General features: G+C 37.8%; 1 protein-coding gene across 1 annotated transcript in view; it reads left to right on the forward strand.

The window, feature by feature from the left end:
- Window positions 1-12,834: 12,834 nt before the first annotated feature.
- PLXDC2 (plexin domain containing 2) overlaps window positions 12,835-19,428 on the forward strand; it is a 426,852-nt gene continuing 420,258 nt past the window's right edge. The window contains exon 1 of the mRNA XM_081299629.1: window positions 12,835-14,469. Coding sequence (XP_081155755.1) covers window positions 14,358-14,469 — 112 coding nt within the window. The 5' untranslated portion in view covers window positions 12,835-14,357. The remainder of the gene's footprint in view (window positions 14,470-19,428) is intronic.

Raw genomic sequence — 19,428 nt, forward strand, 5'->3', positions numbered from 1 at the left:
AGTTCAAGAGTCAAATAGACCACAACACAATAATTATGGGTGACTTCAACACACCACTCTCGCCATTAGACAGATCCTCTAGACAAAAACTGAATAAAGAAACTATAGAACTCAACAGCACAATCAATAACCTAGACTTAACTGACATATATAGAATATATCAACCATCATCAAGTGGATACACGTTCTTCTCAGCAGCACATGGATCCTACTCAAAGATAGACCATATATTATGCCATAAGGCAACGCTTAGTAAGTATAAAGGCGTGGAGATAATACCATGCACCATATCTGATCACAATGGAATGAAATTGGAAATCAATGATAAAAGAAGGAAGGGAAAATCCTACATCACATGGAAAATGAACAATATGTTACTGAATGATCAATGGGTTACAGAAGACTTAAAGGAGGAGATGAAAAAATTCTTAGAGACAAATGATAATACAGACACAACATACCAGAATCTATGGGACACAATGAAAGCAGTTTTAAGAGGAAAATTCATTTCTTGGAGTTCTTTCCTCAAAAAAAGAAATAACCAACAAATAAATGAACTCACACTACACCTCAAAAACCTAGAAAAGGAAGAGCAAAACAATAGCAAATGTAGTAGAAGACAAGAAATAATTAAAATTAGAGCAGAAATCAACGAAATTGAAACAAAAAAAAACATTGAAAAAATTGATAAAACTAAAAGTTGGTTCTTTGAAAAAATAAATAAGATAGACAGGCCCTTAGCCATGCTAACGAAGAGAAGAAGAGAGAGAACTCAAATTACCAACATACGGGATGAAAAAGGCAATATCACAACAGACACTACAGAAATACAGAAGATAATTAGAAAGTATTTTGAAACCCTATATTCCAATAAAATAGAAGATAGTGAAGATATCAATAAATTTCTTAAGGCATATGATCTGCCCAGATTGAGACAGGAAGACACACCCAATTTAAACAGACCAATAACAAAGGAAGAAATAGAAGAAGCCATCAAAAGACTACCAACCAAGAAAAGCCCTGGACCGGATGGGTATACAGCGGAGTTCTACAAAACCTTCAAAGAAGAATTAATACCAATACTTTTCAAGCTATTTCAAGAAATAGAAAAGAAGGAGCTCTTCCAAATTCATTCTATGAGGCCAACATCACTCTGATCCCAAAACCAGACAAAGACACTTCAAAGAAAGAAAACTACAGACCAATATCTCTAATGAACTTGGATGCAAAAATTCTCAATAAAATTCTGGTGAATCGAATACAAAAAATATCAAAAAACTTGTGCACCATGATCAAGTAGGATTCATCCCTGGGATGCAAGGCTGGTTCAATATACGGAAATCAATAAATGCTATTCACCACATCAACAGACTTAAAAGACAAGAACCATATGATCATCTCGATAGACGCAGAAAAAGCATTTGACAAAGTACAGCATCCTTTTATGTTCAAAACACTAGGAAAACTAGGGATAATAGGAACTTACCTCAACATTGTAAAAGCTATATATGCTAAACCTCAGGCTAGCATCATCCTAAATGGAGAAAAACTGAAGGCATTCCCTCTAAAATCTGGAACAAGACAGGGATGCCCTCTATCACCACTTCTATTCAATTTAGTTCTCGAAGTACTAGCCAGAGCAATTAGACAGACAAAAGAAATTAAAGGCATAAAAATAGGAAAAGAAGAAATTAAATTATCGCTATTTGCGGATGACATGATAATATACCTAACAGACCCAAAAGGGTCTACAAAGAAGCTGCTAGAGTTAATAAATGAATTCAGGAAAGTAGCAGGTTATAAAATCAACATGCATAAATCAAAGGCATTCCTGTATATCAGCAACAAAACCTCTGAAATGGAAATAAGGAAAACCACTCCATTCACAATATCCTCAAAGAAAATAAGATACTTGGGAATCAACCTAACAAAAGAGGTGAAAGATCTATACAATGAAAACTACAGAACCCTAAACAGAGAGATAGAAGAAGATCTCAGAAGATGGAAAAATGTACCCTGTTCATGGATAGGCAGAACTAACATCATCAAAATGGCGATATTACCAAAAGTTCTCTACAGGTTTAATGCAATGCCAATCAAAATCCCAACGGCATTTCTTGTTGAAATAGATAAAGCAATCATGAAATTCATATGGAAAGACAAAAGACCCAGAATAGCAAAAGCAATTCTAAGCAGGAAGTGTGAATCAGGCGGTATAGCGATACCAGAGTTCAAACTGTACTACAAAGCAATAGTAACAAAAACAGCATGGTACTGGTACCAAAACAGGCAGGTGGACCAATGGTACAGAATAGAGGACACAGAGACTAATCCACAAAGTTACAACTATCTTATATTTGATAAAGGAGCTAAAAACATGCAATGGAGGAAGGATAGCATCTTCAACAAATGGTGTTGGGAAAATTGGAAATCCATATGCAACAAAATGAAATTGAATCCCTTTCTCTCGCCATCCACAAAAGTTAACTCAAAATGGATCAAGGAGCTAGATATCAAATCAGAGACGGTGCGTCTGATAGAAGAAAAAGTTGGCTCCGATCTACATATTGTGGGGTCAAGCTCCAAATTCCTTAATAGGACGCCCATAGCCCAAGAGTTAATAACAAGAATCAACAAATGGGACTTACTTAAACTAAAAAGTTTTTTTCTCAGCAAGAGAAACAATAAAAGAGGTAAATAGAGAGCCTACATCATGGGAACAAATTTTTACCCCTCACACCTCAGATAGAGCCCTAATTTCCAGAATGTACAAAGAACTCAAAAAATTAAACAATAAGATAACAAGCAACCCAATCAACAAATGGGCCAAGGACCTGAACAGACACTTCTCAGAGGAGGACATACAATCAATCAACAAGTACATGAAAAAATGCTCACCATCTCTAGCAATCAGAGAAATGTAAATCAAAACCACCCTAAGATACGATCTCACTCCAGTAAGATTGGCAGCCATTATGAAGTCAAACAACAATAAGTGTTGGTGGGGATGTGGGGAAAAGGGTACACTTGTACACTGCTGGTGGGACTGCAAAATGGTGAGGCCAATTTGGAAAGCAGTATGGAGATTCCTGGGAAAGCTGGGAATGGATCCACCATTGGACCCAGCTATCGCCCTTCTCGGACTATTCCCTGAGGACCTTAAAAGAGCGCACTATAGGGATACGGCCACATCAATGATAATAGCGGCACAATTCACAATAGCTAGACTGTGGAACCAACCTAGATGCCCTTCAATAGATGAATGGATAAAAAAAAAATGTGGCATCTATACACAATGGAGTATTATGCAGCACTAAGAAATGACAAAATCATAGAATTTTCAGGGAAATGGATGGCATTAGAGCAAATTATGCTAAGTGAAGCTAGCCAAGCCCTAAAAAACAAATGCCAAATGTCTTCTTTGATATAAAGAGAGCAACTAAGAACAGAACAGGAAGGAAGAGTACGAGCAAAAGACTAACAGTAAACAAAGATGAATGGGGGGAGAGAAAGGGAGAGAGAAGGGAAAGCATATGGAAATGGTAGGAGACCTTCAATGATACACAAAATTATAAGAGGTTATGAGGGACAAGGGGGAGGGGGGGAAAAAGGGGGAGAGAATTGAACAACAGCAGAGGAGGTAGAGAGAGAAGATGGGAGGGGAGGGGAGGGGAGGGGGGATAGTAGGGGATAGGAAAGGTAGCAGAATACAACAGTCACTAATATGCCATTATGTAATAATGTGAGTATGTAACAGTTGTGAATCTGCAATCTGTATTTGGGGTAAAAATGGGAATTCAAAACCCAATTGAGTCTAATGTATGAAAGATGATATATCATGAGCTCTGTAATGTTTTGAACAATCAATAAAAACAAAAAAATAAAAAATAAAACCTAAGGAGAAAATAAGACATTCCCAGTTAAACAGAAACCGATGCAGTTTATCACTAGAAGTCCAACCCAGCAAGAAAAACTGAAGGGAGTTCTTCAGGCTGAAATGGAGGGATACTAGATAGTAACCCTGATCCACATGAATAAAAAAGTTGTTTAAGTAAGGACAACTACATATGTAATTATAAAAGACAGTGTATTTTTTGTTAGTAATGTTTTCTTCTGATTTCAAAGACAACTGCATTACACAATAATTATAAATCCATGTTGACCCATGCATGATGTATAAACATGTAATTTTGACTATTAGAGTGTGGAGGAGTAAAAACTCCTATAATATACAGGACAGGAAAAGGGGGCAGAAGAAAAGGTCTTTAGAAGTAGTGACCAAAATTTTCCCAAATTCAATGAAAATAATAATTTTATTAATAATAATAATAAACTACAAACTATAATATTTTGACAAAATTGAAACTACTTTGGCATAAACTAGTTTTGAAGCTAATTTGGTATCACTTCAAATTAGATCATCACAAACTAAGAAAACCACTAAAAATAGTTGTAAACCTAAAGGAAAAGAATTAACATAAGAATTAAAATGTTACTATAGGAAATATATGTATATAACACAAAGTCAGGTTTACAAGAATGAAAAGACATACAGAAAATAATCGCAAAATTACAGCTACAAGTCCTACCTTCTCAGCAATTACACTAAATATAAATTGTTCATATTTTTCCAATGAAAAGGCAGAAATTGGCAAAATAGACTTTTAAAGAGACTTATCTATATGCTGAAAATAAAACACAAGATTTAAGATTCAGTGAGACAAACTGAATGTTAAAGGATGGTAAAAGTTACACCTTCTAAACAGTAATCATGATAACTAGGGAGACTATATACTAGAGAAGCAAAAGAGACTTTAAAACAAAATTTGTTATCACAGATAAAAGGATATCTGATATTGGTAAAAGAATCAATCTACCAAGACAATATAAAAGTTACAAATGTATATGAACCTAACAACAGAACACAAAATACATGAAGCAAAACTGGCAGCATTGAAGGGACAAAATACAATTGAATACTACTACTACTACTACTACTACTACTAATAATAATAATAATAATAATAGTTGAGGATTTCAGTACTTTACATTCAAGTGGATAGAACAAGTAATCAGAAAGTCAAATATGATATGGATGTCTTGCACAAAACCATAAGCCGTCTATATCAGACATCTATAGAACATTCTGTGTACCTATAAACATCTGTAGAACATCTGTAAAATGGTAGACAAATAGATTCTTTTCTAGTGCACTCTCTGGGGTTGACAAAGCAATAAAACAAGTCTTGATAAGTGTGAAACAATAGACATCAAACACAATATGTTCTTTGGATATAATAGAATGAAGTTTGAAATCCATACCAGAAGGAAATTTGGAAATCCACTAGTATATGAAATTAAATGATATATTCCTAAATAACCAATGGACCAAAAAGAAAATCATAAGAGAACTTTAAAAACATTTTGGATATAAATGGAGATGAAAAAATATCAAAAATTATGAAATACAGTAACAACAGAGCTCAGAAGGAAAGGCATATCTATATATGCCCACATTAAAAAAGATGAATATCAGCAATTTTCTACCATAAGAAGCTAGAAAAAAAGCAGCCTCCCAAAAGTAAGCAAAAGAACTCAAATAGTAAAGATTAGAATAGAAATAAATGAAATGGATAGTAGAAAACAGTTATGAAAATTAGAAAAATCAAGGCTTTTACCTCAACTGACAAAGAACAAAGGAGAACACCCAAATTATTCATATCAGAAATGAAAAAAATGGTTATTACTACCAACTTTAATAAAAATTATTACAAGGAAGTATTATGAACAATTAGATGCTAACAAGTTAGATAACAAATGCACAAGTTTATACTAAAACAGACTCAAAGAAAATTTGATGAGACTGATAATAAGTACAAACAATGAATTAATAATTTAAAAACTTCTGACAAAGAATATCCCATACCTAGATGGCTTCACTGGTGAATTCTACCAAAAGATTGAAGAAAACACCAATTCTTTAAACTCTTCCAAAATATTCAAAAGAATCAAACACTTTCCTAGCTTATTCCCAGAGGTCTGTATTACTGTGGTACAAATACCAAAGACATCTCAGGAAAAGAAAAACACAAACTAATATTCTTTATGGACAGAGGTGCAAAATATTTCAAAAAGTATTAGAAATTGAACTCAGTTTTCTTAAAAGTATTTTTTTTCCATGACCAGGTAGAATTTATCTGAAGTATGCAAGATTGTTTCAGTGCATCTCAATCAATGTAATATACTATATAAAAAGAATAAAGGGAAGAAATGCAAATTCTTATCACTAGATGCAGAAAGAGTATTTGACAAAATCTTACAATTAAAGAACAAAATACTGGACAACTAGGAATGGAGGGAATCTGGCCCAACCTATTCAAAGGCATCAATTAAAATCCACATCTAACATCTTGTGTAACTGTGAAAAACTTAAAACATTCCCTCTAAGATCAAGAACAAGGCAAGTATGTCTACTCTCAATTCTTCTTTTGAACTTTGTACTGGAGGTTCAAGCCAGGGGAATTATGCAACAATATAAAACAAAAGCAATCCATATTAAAAATGATGATCTGATTTGTATCTAGAAACTTCCCACCCAAATCTCATGTTTTAAAAGCATGGTCCCAGTGCAGCAAGGTTCAGAGGTAGTGTTTTTTTTTTTTTTTTTTTTTTTTTTTTTGGAAAAGATTGGATGGTGACACTGTAACCTCATCAGTGGATCATGGATTAATCATTTGAATGGACTGTTTGACGGTAACTGTGCACAGGTGAAGCATGACTGGTAGAAGGGAGTCTCTGAAGGGATGCCTTTGGGGACTATATCTTGTCCTGACTCCTCACTGTCCTTCTCTGCTTCCTGTGCTTACAGCTTTCCTCTACTGTGCCTTTATACCATGATGTTTCTGTCCTCAGGTTGGCCAACCATGGACTGAACCTCTGGTACCATGAACAAAAATAAATCTTTCCCCCTCTAAGTTGTTTTTATCAGATGTTTTGGTCACAGCATGCAAAACTGAATTAACACAGATGATAAGAGAAATTATATCTGCAGATAACATGATCTTATAAATAAAAAAACCCTAAAGAATGATCACACCTGTCAAACACTGTTAGAGCTAATAAAACAGTTCAGAAAAGTTGTAAGATATAAGACCAATAAAAGACCAATAAAAAACAGTTGATTATAGGCTGAATTTTCCCTCCTAATTCCCAAATTCATATTCTAAGGACCTAATACCTATATCTCAGAATGTGATGATGGAGATAGGGCTTTATAGAGGACATCAATTAAATTAGACCATTAGGGTGATCCCTAAGCCAATCTTATTGGTATCCTCATAAGAAGAGAAAATTTAGACAAAAAGAGAGATTCCAGGAATGGTGGTGCATAGAGAAAAGACCACGTGAGGTCACAGAATAAAGTTGACCATCTGTAAACCAAGGAGACAGGACTCAGAAGGAATGGAACTCAGACATGTTGCTCTTTCACTTCCAGCCTCCAAAACTGTGGGGAAAAAAATCTGTTGTTTAAGCCACCCAGTCTGTGACATTTTCTTATGGCAGCCCTAGCAAATTAACCTATTAGTAATTAATACACCATAAATAAAAATAGAAAAAATTTTATTTTCAATACCATCAAAAAGAATAAAATACTCAGGAATATGTACAAGAAAAAAAGTACAAGACTACAATATTAATACTAAAAACTAAGAGAAAATGTTGAAAGAAATTCAAAAAGACCTAAATAAATGGAAAGAGATATCCAATTCATGGATTAGGAGACTTAATTCTGTTAAGATGACAATAATCCCTACATTAATTTATTCATTCAGTGCAATCCTTTCCAAAATTTCAATAGCTTTTTGGCAGAAATGGACAAGCTGACTCTAAAATTCATAGGAAAATGCAAGAGATTCAGAGTAGCCAAAATAATCTTGAAAAAGAGTAACACAGTTGAAATATCCACACTTATTTCAGTGCTTACTAAAAAGCTGTGGAAACCAAAAACAGTGGGGAGACAGATAAACTGGTAGGGGAGGCCTGAGAATCTAGGAATAAACCCTAGATATCGATGGGTAATTGATTTTCAGCCATGATGCGAGGATCATTCAGTAGGAAAGCAATAATTTTTCCAACACTTGGCAGAAACAACTCAATATCTACAGGCAAAAGAATGATTTTTGTCACCTTCCTCATAACATATGCAAAATTTCACACAAAGTTTACCTAACTGCAAAAGCTAAAACTTCTTTCTTCTTTCTTCTCAGAAGAAAATGGCATAAATCCTTGTGACTTTGGATTAGGCACAGGTTGTTTATAAACATGACTTCTAAAGCAAAAGCAAGAATCAAAGATAAATATGTGGACTTGGTTGATTAAAAAAATGTTTATTAAAGAAAACTATCAAGTGAAAAGACAATTTACAGAATGAGAGAAAACGTTTGCAATTCATGTATATGAAAGGGCCTAACATCTGCAACATATTAAAAAACCCTTACCACTCAACTGAGAAAAGAGGAATCTGATTTAAAAGGATAGAGGCTTGGTTAGACTGTTCTCCAAAGAAGTTATACACATGGACAATAAGCACATGAAAAGATAGATGCTCTGCATGATTATTTATTGGGAAGATACAAATCAAAACCATAGTAAGATACCACTTCATACCAACTAGGATGCTTATAATTAATTTTCTTTAGAGGAAAACAGTAAATGTTGGAAAGGAAGTGGATAAATTGGAACCACTGCATTATTGATGAGAGTGTCAAAAGTTGTAGCCACAATGGAAAATAGTTTCTAATTTCCTCACAAAGGGAGTGTAGAGTAGCTGTATTTCCTGCGTGTCCTCAAAGGTTATACAAGTAGTAGTTGGATGTTCATTAGAGCATAAGTCATCATAGCCAAAAAGTAAGAACAATCCAAATGTCCAACAACTAATGTTCACATTTTTTCCCAGAGTATTTATATAGTATGTCCATTCAATGGAATATCTTTTGAAAATAATAAAGAGTAAAATACTGATAACATGCCACAGAATGGCTGTACCTTCAAAGCATTGCACTAAACAGAAGTCATATAATACACAAAAGACCACCTATTCTATGACCCTATTTATATGAAATGTCCAGAATAGGCAAATCCATCAAACAGAAAAGTAGATTAGTATTTGCTGTGGGCTGGGAGAAGAGGAAAATGGAGAATGGTCATTGGTGGGCATGGTATTTCCTTTTGGGGTGATGAAAAAGTTTTAGAATCAAATGAAAGTTTTGATCCTATCATCTAGGGGAATAATAAAACCCAATGGATGGTAAACATTTTAGAGTGACTCTTAAGCCATGTGCATTGTATCTCAGGAAAACGTTCATAAAGATGGAAAGAGAGGAAACTGAGGACAAAGGAAAAGAAAATTACAAGGTGAGAAAGGAGATGTAGCACAAGACAGAAGGGCTGCAGTGGTTGACCCTGGGTAACTCAGAGCACTCTTACAGTCACTCAGAAAAACCCAGTGACCAATGCCTGAGTAGTAGCCTCCACCAGAGGCTCTGCAGAAGCTGACATGAGAAATGAATTCCCTGTGGTTTCTTAAAATCAATTCAGAAAAATCTGGATAACTAAGTCCACAATAAGCATTTGGGCAATTTCCTAAATACTTCATTATTACGCATTGTACAACATATTCTTCAACACATTTACTTCATTTTTTAATTCACTAAGTGCATGTCAAGCAGTTGCTCATTTTCTTTTCTTTTTTTTTCTTCTCCAAATGCAAGAGTTTAACTATCTTTGAGTCCAATAATTTTGGAATAAGACCTATGTTTCTACTGTGCATAGATGCTTATTAAAAAGAACTATAAGGTAATGCCTCTACCCTTTTTAAGAGTATACTGTTTCATTAATTTTCTTTTCTACTATGTTGAGTTGCTCATTTTTTACTTTGCTATTTACTAGTCAAAAATCATGTTAGCTTATTAGTTTCAGAAAGAAGACTATACACATGTCATTTTATATTGTTATTAATTTAGTCTAAAAAGTAAATGTAGCTTTGATATGAGGCTAAGAGCCAATAAGTATTCTTGCATGTTAAATGTTCCTGTAATAAAGAGTGTGCTATTAGCTGGTAGGTAAATTTTTTAATGTTCATCTGATTAAAAAAATTACGGCGTTCATAAAATTGTCTACCTAAATCTATAAAGAAAAAATCTGAAATATCTATCTGGAACAGTACAATAAAATCCCATTTGATTCTGAGACCAGATCAGCAAGATGAACAAATGAATGTTGTAACTGCATAGCAGAAGTCAAAAAATTAGCCCTATCAAATGAGGAGAGAGAGGAAATGTCACAGATCTAGAGCAAGGTCATAATATTAGAACTGAATCAAAGCAGTTCACTAATAGTAATATCCCTTCCTCTGATCACAATTGTGTCAAGTTTTAAAAGTCCTGGAAAAATGGGTAAGAATTATTTCCTGAAATAATTTTTTAAAAATCATAATAAATGCAAAGTACTACATAGGTTATATTTCAATTGTTTCTCAGTTTTTTTTTAAACCAACTGAGCATATTGTTTTCTTAAGCATCCTGTCAACCAAGTTTTAATTTAGGACAGTTCCTAGGAAATATAACATTGAGTTGGAGGCAAGATGAGATGATTAATTGCAAGAACCTTTAATACATATATAATTTCATTTGAATGTGTGAAAATACCTCTGGGGGTTGTTGGAGATAAGGGATTGTAAACATGTTTGAAATATGCAGATATAATAGTTCAGGTCCAATGTCTGCTCAGAGTTCCATGTTGTTAAGAATGATCCTGATGTCTGATCCTAAAGGAGAGAATGTCCTGTGAATCCCAGATCTTTGCCATGGACAAAGAACAAGTATGACACATTTGCAATCCCTAAGGCATTTGTTCCTTGTGAGATTAGCTCAAATTAAGGCAGCAAGTACATAAACCAGCTATTCCTTTCCTGTCTCTACAATAAATATAAGCAAACTGCACTCCTTACAATATCTCTCTTATATCTGATGAAAGATGATGTAATTTCTTCCACAAAGACGTCTGAATTTGTCACTGTGCAAGCAAATAGACACTTCAACTGTGGTGAAACATATATGGAAGGCTCAAACAATTTAGGCCACAAAGTATACTACTTTTAATTAGCCAAAGGGATATATCCTCCTACCTATATTTTCTTTCTTGTTTCTTGATACATGTGAGGCAAAATGCATTTTTACAAATAATTGTTGGTTGACATTTAAAGTAAATTTTATAACCTAAATTTATGACAATGATAATCTTAGTTCTGAGCACCATATCATCAAGCATGATTGACTTTTCCTCACTTTTATCCTCTCCCATACTTAAGTTTTTTCGATGTGTATAACTTTTCAGAATAAAATTAAGACAGAAGTAAAACAATGGAATTAAATAGTACCAGTGAGAAAAAACAAGACTGTTCAGATGATCTCTGAATTATCATTTGGCTCCATTTCAACTTTTGGCAACAGATTTACACTTACAAAATATATATGGCATCAACCAGGAGGGCAAAGCATCTCTGCCAAAAACATAATAAGAAAAATAAACACTGCTAATTTGCACATATAATAATGAAAGGAAAAAGAAAGAAAATAAGAGTAGGAAGAGGCGAGAATGTGTTTTGTCTCAAAAAGAACAGACATTTTTCCTCCCCTTGCTGGGAAGGAAGGGGGAAATATCCCAGGTTAAAAATAGGGTCTTTAATAGGTTCCCCATAATGTTGCCTATCATGGAAACTCGAGTTGTATGGAAGGATTTAGGAAGCTTTCCACATGGATTCAGGAAGTAATGACTGCAAGGAGAATGAAAGAAAAAAAATCAACATCAATTAAAATACAACCAAGCTGTGGTTGGATAACTTAGTCTTAAACAGGTAACTTTACTAGGTACCCAAATTCCTATGTAACATTAACTAGAAGTAAATACACCTGGTGGAGCAGAAATAAAAGAACCAGGTTTCTTAAATATGCTAGCAAGGGGGGAATAAATTAGCCTGGAGAAAGCTCAGGAGAGAGCAAGTTCTTGGCATGATAAAGGGTTTAGGTATGGCACGTTTATGTGTTTAAATATATACACTAATTGCTCTGAAATAAAGAATAAATTGGGTATCATATTAGGGAAAACATGTTATATGTCCCCTTCCAATGAGAAAGGCATCCTTTTATGGCATCAAATTCAGAGTAGATTGTTGATCTGGACTCAGCTCCAGGGAGTTTTGTAACAAGTCAGGGCATCTATTGTTAGCATCCATAAACTCTTCAGAATATTGAATGTCATGGGCAAGAATATGGATCTTTTGAATATAGAACACTAGCAAATGTATAATTTAGTTCTTTCTCTTCAAGAAAAAGCTATTGCTAGGAAATCTTTGAAAATTTTGAAACATACAGAATCAACTCATCTAATCCACTACTCTGACCCTGTAAGAGTATTACTATAAAATTCTCCACATTTGATGCATGGGGAACGAATGCTAAAAGATTGTTTATCATGGAGGAAGTGAAATTTCGTCCTGATAGTCTTTCAATAGTACTTTTAATCAGTAGTGTTTTACTTCTTTCCTTTGAATTTATCTCTTTCAAATGAGTGTAACCTTATGCCAAATAAAATGTAAACTAAATGGGGAGGCCTGAATGGGTTAACAGTGAAGCAGATCCTGAAGCTGAAATAACAAAAACAAACTAGCTAGGGAAAGCCTGTTAAAGCCCCTGTAGGAAATTCAATGGGGCCTCCTGTTCCTTTAAACTCTCGCTTTCGCTCCCGCTGACACTTTACAAAGCCTTGGTGGCGGCAGCAGGACCGCGCTACAGCGGGCTATCTTCCACCACCCTCTGCGCGGGTCTGGGGTCCGAAGGGGCCTCTCTGGGTCAGTAACCCAACTGGCTCCGGTTTGCTTTCTTCACACCCCAACCACGGCCCAACAAACCCTCCCGGAAGGGAGAGCTGAAATTAACCCTTTAGTGCCCGGGAAGACCCCCGCCAGAGGCGGGCGCCTACTGGGGCCTTGGTCGGTCCGATCCAGTCTCCAAACCCCGCTGTTCTGTACCCAGGAGGCCCGGGAGCCAGGTGGGTGCGGGCGCTGCTGGCCTTACTGCAGAGGGCGCAAGCCGGGTGCCGGATGGCGCCCCAGCAGCGCGGAGATGCAGCCCCCTGCTCCCTTCCTCGCTCTCCCGGTTCAGCTCCTCTCCTGGTGCTCCCAGGAGCCGGCTGCCCCGGGCACGCGAGGCTGGAGTTGCCCTCTCACTCCCCCTGGCTTTGCTTCCCCAGCTTAATCTGTCGGCGACGACTCTGCCAGTCCCGAGGAAAGTGCAACCATTGGACAGGTCGGTGCTGGCTGCTGGTTTGGGGAGGAAGGTGGGAGAAGCCTGGAGGAGCGAGGGGGAGGGCGGAGGGAGGAGGGAGGAGGGTGCAGCCGCAGATCTGGCAAATTGCAGGCTGCCTTCCCTCCCTGAAGTGTGGAGCAGGAGCGTGGTGGTGGCGGCGCCTCCTCCTCCTCCGCCACCAAACTCCCGGGCGGCGGGGATTTGGGGCCACCTCCTCCTCAGCCTGGAGGAAACCTCTCCCGAGGTTTCAGCCTGACTTCTCCCCCCACCCCATTTTCTTTCTTCTTCCTCTTTTTAAAAAACACACACATTTCCCCCCCTCCTGGCTTCAGATCTCAGGCTGCAGCAGCCCGAACCTTCCCAGGGCTCAGCTCTTTGGGGCTGCCCATCCCTCCGGCTGCCAGGAAGGACGCGCGCCCAGCATTGGGCGAAGAAAAGAAGAAAAACTTGTCGGAGGGGTTTCGCCAACCCACAGTAACCCTCTTCCCACAAACCTAAACCTCCCACCGGGGCCACCCCAAGACGGGAAAGTTCCTTCGGAGCCGACAGTTCTCTTGGATTTTGCAGGAGGCACCCGCGCTGGCTGTGGAATTAGATCTGTTTTGAATCCAGTGGAGCGCATCGCAGGGGCTAGGAAGTCACCGTCTGCCGGCACTCGGGTGGCGCTGCCTGTGTGGAACAGAGAGTTTGAGAGCTCTGGCTGCCCATAGCGTTTCCAACCCGCAGTTGTTCTGTGTCCGGTGAGAGCTGTGAGTGTGGCAAGTTGCAACACAGACCCAGAGGTCCGGAGAGTGCTGTGTTCCCTTTTGCATTCCCTGGTTATTTTCGGTTCCTGACTGTGAAGTCCCATCGAAATTACAAAGGCCTCCAAATCCTACGGAGACCTATCCACAGCGCTCCGCAAGCATCGCCCCCCATCCCCACGGGGAGCCCAGGAGCCCAGGGCACCGGGGAAGGACTGGCGGGGCGGGGGAGAGAGGTCTTGGCTACGGCATGGCGAGGTTCCGGCGGGCAGATCTGGCAGCTGCAGGAGTTGTGTTACTTTGCCACTTTTTAACCGACCGATTCCAGTTCGCTGAAGGGGAAGCTGGCAACCAAATCAATGGTAAGATGCGCTTTCGCTTGTTGATTTTGTGCAAGCTTAAGACCTCTCCGGCACCCCCATTCTCAGCCCACTCCCACCTCATCTTTCCGCCCTTGGGAAAGTTATTGCAGTTGTTCTTCTGGTAAACTTGAGCTCCCCAAATGGGGAGAAGGTCCACGAGAGAAGGATAGGGGCTGTGGGCTTTCTTGAGGTTTTCTGCTTACTTCACCTGGGCGATAGGGGGTGGTACTGTCTCCCCCAAGCAATCCAGAAAGAACCCCGGGATAACCTCTGATGGATTCCTCTACCAGGAGCTGGCACCCGGGGCTGCTTCTTCCCTGTTGCTCAGTTATACTAAGCGAGAGCGTGGTGGAGGTAGTTGGGGGATGTTGTGACAGCCAGGGATTGCAGATCTCCCATTCGCAGGATAAAATTTTATGTAGCTCCTTGTTGCTACTCCCAGGCAATATCCACTACCTACCGACCTCTGGCCATCTGGGGCTGCGCAGGCGCAGGAAGTGGGGTGGGGTTGGTGCTGCCAGGCTCAGAGGTGGGGAGAGCAGGGAAAGGTGGGGTGGGCAAGTTTCTGGAGATCAACTCCTGGCTCCATTGTCCTCCGCCTGTCCGATTTGCAAACAGGCCTGAACTTGCTGGAGGGTGACTGGGGAGCCAAGGGGTTACTCTGATTGCCCAGACATTGTCCCAGCTAGGAGCCCAGGCCTTAGCATCCTCCCAGTGCCAGGGTCTACTCCTCTGGTGATGGTTCCTGCCAGGTGCATGACCGCGCCCCCAAGGCCAGGGCACTGCTGGAAGCCAGGGCTGCTTCCCTGAACCCTGCCTGCTGCGAACAGTAGCCTCTCCCCACTTCTGCTCTTCAGAGAAGAAAGTGAAAAAACAAATAGGCACAGAGACCTCGACAGACATTTGTGAACTTGTGTAGACTTCCAGAAGAAATGAGAGGTGGGGGGGGGGACACTTGGAGGGAAAATAAAAAAAAGAAATGGAACTTTCTGGTTAGGATAATCAATTTCATTCTATTTTGCTTTGTGTGTGTATGTGCTTAATTTTGAGGTAGCGAGAATGGTAAATGATTCCTCAGAAAGTAAGTCTGTGTCTCCAGTCCTCAAACATGAGTCATAGATGGAAGGCTAGGGAGACTACCTGGGGATTCCAGGTGAGAATAAATCTTGGAGGAAATCCTCGAATGAAATTTTACCAAATTGAAACCTGGAAAAGAGTCCAAACACTAGGACTGTCCCTGATATGGATTTTTATAGAGAAAGCACAAATACTTTATCTGTGCTCTTATTTATGATTGGAGGGATGTGTATGTTGGGGGGGGGTCCTTCAGGGGTGGGGGAAATGGGTTGACCACACCTATAGATCTGAGAAAAAAATGCAAAATTTCCTGGCTCTTGATTTGTTCTGATCTAATGGGCATGAGTTGTTCTTGACTATGAATAATTTATATCAGTAGACCATACCTTCTGTTTATTTCTCTGGTACATTTCATTGGTTGAAAAAAATAATAATACTTTTCCCTCTCCAGGAAAGGACATATTTGTAACAAAGGTGCAACAGTAATTTTCATTGGCATATTCATGGAATAAATAAGTAGCTCAAGAAAGAAATTTTACAAAGGAGGTTAAGAGAGGTGTGAGTGCCAAAATGCATTACAAATTGTTTATTTAAAAACTTCTTTGGCACCAGGAGTAAATTATGCATTTACAGTACAAGAATAAAAGAAAAGTCAGCAAATATTTATATTTTCCTGAACTTTCGGAAATTAATAATTTTGAGAATAGAAAACACACACACACACATATACACACACTAAATTTGCTATTCCAAGTTCTTAAAATGAGGATGAAATTCACTCTACTCTTAAACTGGGCAAGGATTTAAAAGCTTTAGCTCTTGTGTATATAAAATACCTAAGTTGCCAACATGATTGTACCAGTATTTTAAACTAAATCAATAATTCTGAAGGAAATCTGCTCTTAGAAACCTACAGGTTTTGGGGATTGAATAAAAAAGTAGTTTTAAATTTCTTGGTAATGTTTTGAGACTTTATTATAATCTGAAATAGTTTATTTCCTGGACATCAGTCGACATGGAGTTTTATGAAATAATCTTGGAATTAAATGGTTAGCCTACCAAATATATAAAATATAGCAAGGTAGAACAGTAGGAAAATTATAGTTCCCATCATAAAATAACCTATCTAAAAGTTCAACCCAAGGGAAAAACTCCAACAGTCTTGAAATTTGGCATGTAGTAATCAGGATCTTTATTACAGACATTTTGGCACAGGAAAAACATCTGATTTCATAACAGGGACATTTTATTATGCATTACTTTTGGAAATGTTGCAGTAGATTTTATTGCCACCAGAGGGCAGAGAAACTGCTAATTTCTTCTATTCTTCCTCTAATGTTTCCTTGTTCTAGAGGCAAGTAGATTACGTTTAACACATCTTGTATACGTATTTTAGCTATTCTTTTTCAGGTTGAATATTTTCTATTATTTTTTTTGCTTTCCTTAAAATCAAACAATTTAGTTTGAAATATTATGAATTTGTGGAGTGTTCTATGAAAGTGCCCCTGTTAGACATATAACTAGTTTAAAGTTTCTGTTTGCGGATATACCTAGAGCAAATGATACAGGAAGGGTTAATTCAAGTGAATAATTCCTATGGAATTAACATGATTCAGACTATTGGACATTTGAAAGGTTAATTATTTTACCTATCAAAGACTTGTTACTGCATACAAAAAATAATTAAAATATGGAATATAGGACCTTTTTGCTTTAGAAAATAATATAAATTGTAGCCTAACTTTGGGTAAGTTTGAATTGAAGCATAAATGTGACTAGAACATTTACATCAGAGATAAAATTTTCATTCATGGACATCTTCGTGGAGGTTTAACTATTAAAATCAGTAATTTGCCCATTTGTTAAGTTTGATCTTCAGAGTTAGACTTTTATCAGAGAGAATGTATTTGAATAACACTTATCAATAGAAGATATTTATATGTTTCAAACAGTTCCTATTCCAAAACCAGTATGGTTTTTATGAGGAATGAATTGATCAACAACTATACTCATGAGATCTAAAGTGTTAAAACTGTTAAACTGCCCCCCCCTTTCAAGGCCATGACCATATGGCCACAGCCACTTCCCTACCCTATCTTTTTGCATGTGCTTTAGCATTCTCACCAAATGTTGAAGTGTGTACCATGTGTTCCTTCCTACCTTCTTACCATTGCTTTTGTTCTTCCATCTCTGATTCCATCTCTGTCCGTCCATCCATTCATCCATCCATCCATCCATCTTCTTTTTCTTATAGGCTTATCTCAAGTGACGCCCTCCACAAAAGCACTGTTGTCTAGTGCCTTCTTTGAGCCACTTTAAGGAACTGTGGTGATGCACTTTGATAGTGCAGGGTTTTCTTTTCTTTCCAATTCTGCATCTCTTTCATATATTCTATTAGACCAGACCTCACATTCTTGAGGTCAGGGTCTATTGTCATTCATTTCTGAAGCTGTTGAGGCATCTACCATGTAGGCTTAGGCATGCAATAAATAGTTGTGGAACTGAATGGAACTGAATAGACCTATAGTTCAAGCTGGATTATTGCCTTAAATGCCACTTTGGGGTACTTTTGAAAAAAATCTTCACCCTATAATTTTTCCATTCATAAAAATGAGTATAGAGTCTAGCTTATTGAATAGTAGTTTACAAACCAGAGCACAGGATCTAGGGATGTACCAAACTGTCCTAATGCTTTTGGTGAGTAGATTTTTGCCTTTTACCTATTATTAGTAGGTAGGAATTTCAAAAAGTTCATTTCACTCTTCTCCTATACTGTTGGTTTCTGGCTAAGTGTTCATTCATGTTCTTAATTTAATATCTTAAGATATAGTATCTGTTTCTTTACATATAGATATACACATATATATAGTGGTGGTACTCTTCTAGTTTTTAGTAGAGGTGAAAGCTATTTAATCAGTGTTATTCATGAAATTGCTTTTGAATTGAACTGTGCTTAGATCTTATGCCATTAATACCAAGCAAAGCTTTACAAACTTAGTCTAGGGCTGGGAGTGTGGTTAAGTGATAGGGCTTTTGCTTAGCCCTGGATTCAATCCCACAAATCTCATTTTGGTAGCTGTTGGAGGGGACGTGAGAAAACAATATCTGCTCTCTAATCTGCCATAGAAAATAAGAGCATAGATGGGGAGAGAGGTCTTGTGTTTCAATAACAGTCACAGTTCCTTATTTGAACTGATTCATTTATATCTTCTCGACACTGTGATTGGTTACCCTTGAAAATTTGGTTTCTTGAAAGCTCAGAACCCAATTTGTGGCCCATTTTGGACAAGCATTCGAACCTTGCGGCTCAGAGTTTGAGTCCTAGCTTGCTCGTGTCTTCCTCTTATCTTCCTGGCCTGTGGTTTGGGTATGGTTTTTCTGCTTCAAAAGTCTAGTTGAAGTTTGTTCAGCATTGTTACAGTGTTGAGAACTGTGGAGTCTTTAAGAGGTGATTGGATTATAAGAAAGATTGATGTCGTTCTCCTGGGACTGGATTAGTTCTGTGAGAGCACCTGGTTCTCAAGCAAGGCCAGGCCTAGTATTTTCTCCTTTGGCTCTCCCTTTGGCTTTTTTCACTGTGTTATGATGCAGCATGAGGAAGAAGTGAGCAGATGCTGGCACCATGCTTTTGGACTTTCCTCCCCCAGAACTGTGAGCTAAAAAACTTCTTTACTTCATCAGTTAGTCAGTCTCAGGTATGCTATTATAGCAACAGAAAATGGATTAAGACATATCTTTTCTCACTTAAAACCCTATACTCGTTTGGTAGATGTAAATAAATAAAATCCAGCCACCACAAAACATACAGTTTTAGATTAATAAGTTGCTTTTAAGCTTCCTCAGTCTTATGAATTCCAGTCCTTGGTCTTCATTCAGAGAATA

This window comes from Spermophilus citellus (assembly GCF_964194105.1).
Source record: "Spermophilus citellus genome assembly, chromosome: 6".
NCBI classification, from domain to species: domain Eukaryota; kingdom Metazoa; phylum Chordata; class Mammalia; order Rodentia; family Sciuridae; genus Spermophilus; species Spermophilus citellus.